We start from the raw sequence: 6,716 nt of genomic DNA, 5'->3' as shown, positions 1-6,716 counted from the left end.
TGCAGCGAGTCAATATTGCTGTGAAGCAGGCTGGGAGTAGTGTGCAGTGAGTCAATATTGCTGTGAAGCAGGCTGAACAAAAGAAAGGGGGAAGCCTGTGTTTCTGAAACAGTACAGGAGAGTGCAGGGTCGGTAGCTTTATAAAGACTGCATTAGAGTGGGCACAGCAGATTCATAAAGAGCAGCAAAGAGAACAGAATCAATAGCTTCTCAAACTACATGAGACAGCAGGTCAGCGACTTCATAAAGAGAAGAGCAGACCTGCATAAGAAGGGCAGTGATGGCAAGAGATAAAAAGCTGGTGACTGAGCTGCAAACACTGACACGTCAGTGAGAGGGAGATTCCCGGACATGGTGCTTCAGGAGCTGATTAATTACATCACATTTGGTCCATGGTGAGGGGTAGGAGATTGTGACTATGAGTGAGAGAGGTATGGGAATGCAGAATTTAGCTTTGGAGAAGCCTCAACCACTGCCCTTGTCTAATAAATATGAAGTTCTTGCTCCAGGTTTGGACAAAGGCAGGGAGGACGAGTGAGCAGACCATACAGGGAGAAGAGAGAAATGTAATAGTATTAGGAGGTAGCATAATTAGGGGAATAGACCTTATAATCTGCAACAAATGCAGAGAGTCCTGGAGGCTATATTGCTCACCTGGTGCCAAAGTTTCTGGGTTAGAGAGCAACTTGGAGGAGGAGAGGAAGAATCCAATTGTTGTGGTCCACATAGGTAGGACACAGATAAGACTAGGAATGAGGTTCTCTTGAGGGATTACCAGCAGCTCGAGCCTAAATTGAGAAGCAGAACCATCATATGAATAAACTCTGGATTACTATCTGAACCATGTACAAATTGGCATAAAATGAATAAGATTAAAAAAGTAAATGCACATGGGAAAAATGGGTTCCAGTTCATGGGACTCTGCACTAGTATTGGAAAAAGGAGGGCATTATTTAAATCATACTAGGATCAGTGCTCTGGCAAATTGTATAAATGGGGTTGTAGATAGGGCTTTAAATGAATTAGTGGAGAAATGGTTTAATTGAAGACAAGATTAAAAAAAAAAACAAAAAAATTGAAAGACCAGGAGTGTAAGGTTGTGAAGAGGTGAACAGTAATCAAAGTGTGACTGAAAGGATGGAAAATGTACAAAGAAGAGGAGTGCAATAGAAATTAGAACCAAAGAGGGTAACAAAACAAAATGTCAACGTTTAAAACTCTTTATTTGAATGCAGATAACAAGATTGATGAGTTGACTACATAAATATAAATAAAGAATTTGACATAATGACTGTGTGGAGATGTGGTTACAGAGTGACCAACACTGGAACTCAATATTCAAAGATATTTAAAACTGTAGAAGAATAGGCAAAAAAAGAAAAGGGATTGGGATAGCTTTAACGGAGGACAATTAGTAAAGTGATGAGTAATGGTATAGGTGCAGAAGATCATGATGTGGAATCAGTTTGTGTGGAAATAAGGAATGGCAAAAGAAAGAAGTTACAAGTGAGAGTGGTCTATTGGCCCTGACAAGTTGTCTTACTATTGAACAAAGTATAAATTGTCAAACGATGGAGGCGTGTAAGAAGGGCTCTACAATTTAATGGAGGTGACTTGAATTTGCATATTGACTGGACAATTCAGGTGAGCAAGGGTGACATGGAAGACTAATTTCTAGAATGCATCAAGGATTGCCTCTTATTACAATATGTTGCACAACTTACTGGGACTAGGAGACTAGGAACCGAGGGCACAGCTTTAGAGTACAGGGAAGATCCTTTAGAACGGAGATGAGGAGAAACCTCTTCAGCCAGAGAGTGGTGAATCTATGGAATTCACTGCCACAGAAGGCTGTGGACACCAGGTCATTGAGTATATTTAAGGAAGAGATAGATACATTCTTGACTGTTAAGGGAATCAAAGGCTACGGGGAGAAGGCAGGAGCACGGGGTTGAGAAACTTATCAGCCATGATTGAATGGCGGCGCAGACTCGATGGACTGAATGGCCTAATTTCTGCTCCAAAGTCTTATGGTCTTTATGGTCTAAACTACCTGGAAACAGTTTGTTCAGTAATGTGTAATGAGGCAGGATTAATAGATCTCGTAGTTAAGGACCTTCTGTGCGTAGTGATCACAATATAGGAGAACTTCAAATTCAGTTTGAGGGAGAGCAATTAAAATGACATATCACAATGATGTTAGTCAGTGTTATCAATCATGATATGTCTTTTCTGTATTTCATTGACATACAAAGCAATTACAACAAATTTTGTGATGCAGATCAACTATGGATGACAATGCCATTCAACCCATCTTTATTCAATCCATAAAGACACTAAATCCTCTCATGTGGAGCCAATTATTTTCTTAAATAAGGTCAGAAGTGGGGACATAGGCTGACTTTGAATAACTTTCAGTATCATTATGATTTCTCAGATACTGAGCAGTCCATGCCTGCATGTAGACTAAAACAACATTGAGGTTTTGGCTGATGACATTCGTGGCATTCAAGTGACAAGTGATGACCATATGCAACAGGGAAAATGACAGAAACTTCCCTTGACATTTAACACTTACAATTCTTTTAGCTGTTATCCTTGATCAGAAACTGAAATGGCCCAATAATGTGAATACTGTCACCACATGACCAGGTCAGAGGCTTGAAAATTCTTTCTAGGGACTAATTCAGTCTTGTCTCACCAATGCCTGCCCATCATCTACAATGCACAAGTAAGGAATATGGTGGAATGCTGTCCATTGTTTGGATGAATGCAGCTTCAACAATATTCAAGAACATTGACAGCATCCAGAAGAGAGCAGTCCACTCAATCAAGACACCTTCATGATCATTAATTTCCACTACCACCATCACCACCTGAAGTGAGAGCAGTATGTGGCACCTACAAAATGCTCTAAATTAACTTGCACAAGTGTATTTCAAAAGCAACTTTCAAACCCACAACCTTTACTACCTAGAAGAACAAGGGCAGCAAATGCATGAGAACTATCATTCTGACTTGGAACTATATCATTGTTCCTTCACTGTCACTGAATCAAAATCCTGGAACTCGTTTCCCAACATCACTGTGAATGTATTTACACCACATGGCATGCAGTGGTTTGAAAAGCAGCTCACTACCACCTCTTCAAAGGCAACTAGCAATAGCAATAAAAATTGACTTTGCTCACATGCCATCAAAGAATTTAAAAAAATAGATTTTGATGTTTTTGCAGCTATTTGTCCTAAATTTGCCTTAATTATTTTTAACGTGCAGCTCCTTTATTCTTCCTCAAACTTGCTAAATTGATTCAAAAACAAAGTTGCTGGAAACTCTCAGCAGGTCTGGCACATCTGTGAAGGAAAAAACAGAGTTAACGTTTTGGGTCTGGTGACACTTCCTCAGAACTCAGTTTTTTCCTCCACAGATGCTGCCAGACCTGCTGAGCTTTTCCAGCAACTTTGTTTTCGTTCCTGATTTACAGCATCCGCAGTTCTTTTGGTTTTTTTTTCTAAATTGATTTTCTGGCTTGCCTTTTCCAATTCGATTTATAATCTTCATATGATAACCTTTTAAATAGGTTCTTTCTGCATTGTAAAGTCTTAGTATTTCTAAAACATGGGGTTAGCTTTTTGGCTTTCCTTTGCTTGAGCGATTATTTTTTAACGCTTTCTTTTAAATCTGCATCAGTGTTTTTATTTTTAGGTTCTCTCTTTTCTTCTTCGATAACCTTCTGAAAAATGTTTATGCATATTCTTGTATTAATCCTAATGGACCAATCCCTTTGCCCTTTCAGGATCTGAAGAAGTCAACTTTTATCTCTATTTCACATCATTCTTGTTTAGTATGAGCTTGATTACAACACTTAAAAAAAATCTTTGAAAACATTTGAACTCCTGTTTTGATGTCATCCTGCAATTCCTTTTATTGTCACATTATTTCTTTTCTCTGTAGGAAGACTGTATTAAGCCCAATTTATGGGTCTCCTGTTCAGAAGATGGAAGTTCTTCCATTCTCAAATGGGAAGGAAAATAAAATTGGTTATTTAGCCTACATCACAGATGATAAGGTACACATTCATCAACAAAATACCTGTGCCGAAAATTAATACAATGTAGTGATATAGTTCACAGTTTTCACAAATTTGTGAGAGAAACTATTTGTAATTTTTCTTTGTGTTTAACTATCTGTTTCCAAAACCAACTCTGCAATGACTTTATGATGTGGAAATGTGGTATGTACAATGTATTAAGAATCCCGTGCACATGAGGATGGTCTGGTCCAGAGGCTTAATTTTTTTTATGCTGAGTCTGCCATACTATTGAACTTAGTGTCTCTGCATTTAGCAAATAATTTCCTAGGATTTAGCTCCTTGTTGTTGTACGTTACTTCAACTGAAATTGTGTGCATAAGAATGTGAAGTGGTAATAGGGTTGTGTGTAATGGTGAAGGCTGTTTTGGTTGAATAATCTGCTAATCTCATGTATGAAGAATTATTTTTCCGATATAGAACACCAAAGAGAACACCACTGAGTTCTAAATTGCCAACATTCCCAGAGAAGGAGACTTGGGGTGGGGCATATAGAATGAGTGGCTAAAGTAACCGCAAGTGGCCATTTACATGTTTTTGCAGGAAATTCCACTGATCTGCAACCAAAATTAAGACAAGAGATTTGTTGGACACCATGAATGTTCACAGGCCAATATTTCTAACAGAATAAATTATATCTATTTATATTTGAAATGTGGGTTTGTTGCTATAAAGGACTGTTGCACAAATGTAATGCTCCGCTAACTGATGTAATGAGCATTTGTAATTCTGAATTCTAAAAGTCCTGCTCACTGTTACGTAGGTAGGTTTACAAACTCTACCACTGGATGGAAACCCCCACAAGTCCTGTGCAGTTATCTGCCATGGAAGAATGGTGTCCAATATTGCCTGTTCAAATGATGGTTCTTATATATTCACTGCAGGAGGAGATGATTGTACTGTGCATATGTGGAAAGTTGATCTGACGTAAGTACACTACTGATTTGCTTTCAAGGAACATTATTCTCAAAGGTAGCACTAAAGTGACTTGCATTTGTAATGCATGTTGTCGCGTAAAAATCTAGTTGCTTTTTCTGGAACTTCAAAAAGAATTCTTCTGTGGAATGTGGGCTTTCCTGACTTGGCCAGAATTTGTTGCCCCTAAATTGATTGGTTCTCTAGGCCGTTTCAGAGGGCAGTTAGATTCAACCAGGCTATGGACCTCGAGTCACATGTAGGCCAGATCAAGTAAAGATGGCAGATTTCCTTTCCTAAAGGACATTTGTGAATGAGGTGGATTTTTATGACAATTGACAATGGTTACATGGTCACCATTAGACTAGTTTTTAAATCCAGATTCATTGAATTCAGATATCACCAGTTGCCAGTGTAGGAGCCCATGTCCTCAGAGCATTAACCTGGGTCTTTGGATTGCTGGTTCGGTGGCATTGCCATCACCACCTTCCCTGATTTTGCTACTTGAACATCTTTGTGATATTATACATCTGGAAAAACTACTAAAACATTATCACTAGCTCCCAAAATTTATATAACACTTTACATAATTACCAGACTCCTCAAAACATTTTACAGCCAATGAAGTACTTTCTTCTTTAAAGTGTAGCTACTATTGTAATGTAGGAAACATTGCAGCCAATATTAGAAAATTATCACATGATCACCATTGTGATAATGGCCAGGTGACTTTTTAAAAATTTTTCTTGAGTAATAAATATTGGCCAGGCCAATTGGTAATACTTCCCATGCTCTTCTTTGAAATAGTGCCATGTGATCTTTTACACCCACTTCAGCAAGCACTTCAGGCCTCTTATAAATGTCTCATTTGAAAGACAGCGCCTTCGACAGAGCAGCTGTCCCTTGGTACTGCAATGGCAGGGCAGCTCAATATTATATTCAAACTCTGAGCTATGACTTGAACCTTGTGACTCAGAGGTAAAAGTGGTACCACCTGAACAATGGATTACTCTAGGTTCAATCCCAAATCTGCGCTGCAAGAGCTGACATTGTCATGAATGCAAAGTTGATACTATTGTTGATTGGGATAATCTCTGAGGTAAAATGGAAGAATGAAGGAATGGTCACGAGAGCTGCTCTGAATTCTACCAAACACAAGCCTGGTGGCTTGGTTGTTGTGGGGCCAAACTGAGGCTGACCTTCTTAAAAGGTGCAAGATGCTCACACCTGCAGACAATTGCAAGGTTTTACAAATGGTTATGCTTTAAATTGTTTGTAATAATATGGTAGAAACAAATTTGGGTCTAGAGATATCTAATTAGAATTACTATCTGGACTCAGAGCCCATGTAGTGCATATTGCCTTGCAGTTAGTTGAATTTAGGAGGGGAAAAGTCAATAGAAAGTGACAGCAGAAGCAGGCAGCCTGAGGCAGCATGGGGAGCAGGAACAAGCTGTAAGCCGATGAGGACAGGCAGCCTGAGGCAGCAGGGGGAGCAGGAACAGGCTGCAAGGTGGTGACACAGGCAGCCTGAGGCAGCAGCAGGAGCAGGAACAGGCTGCAAGGCGGTGAGAACAGGCAGCCTGAGGTAGCGAAGGGAGCAGGAACAGGCTGTAAGGTGATGAGAATAGGCAGCCTGAGGCAGTGGCAGGAGCAGGAACAAACTGTAAGGTGGTGAGAACAGGCAGCCTGAGGCAGCGGCAGGAGCAGG

The 6,716-nt window shown here is 39.7% G+C and overlaps 1 protein-coding gene across 1 annotated transcript in view; it reads left to right on the top strand.

The window, feature by feature from the left end:
- Positions 1-5,125, top strand: part of cfap251 (cilia and flagella associated protein 251) — a 48,859-nt gene extending 43,734 nt beyond the window's left edge. The window contains exons 16-17 of the mRNA XM_048611584.1: positions 3,955-4,069; positions 4,854-5,125. Of these exons, the coding sequence (XP_048467541.1) occupies positions 3,955-4,069; positions 4,854-5,021 (283 nt within the window). The 3' untranslated portion in view covers positions 5,022-5,125. The remainder of the gene's footprint in view (positions 1-3,954; positions 4,070-4,853) is intronic.
- Positions 5,126-6,716: the final 1,591 nt, after the last annotated feature.

The sequence above is a fragment of the Rhincodon typus genome, chromosome 24 (genome assembly GCF_021869965.1).
Source record: "Rhincodon typus isolate 14 chromosome 24, sRhiTyp1.1, whole genome shotgun sequence".
Lineage (NCBI taxonomy): Eukaryota > Metazoa > Chordata > Chondrichthyes > Orectolobiformes > Rhincodontidae > Rhincodon > Rhincodon typus.
This window is presented reverse-complemented; position numbering and strand designations above follow the sequence as displayed.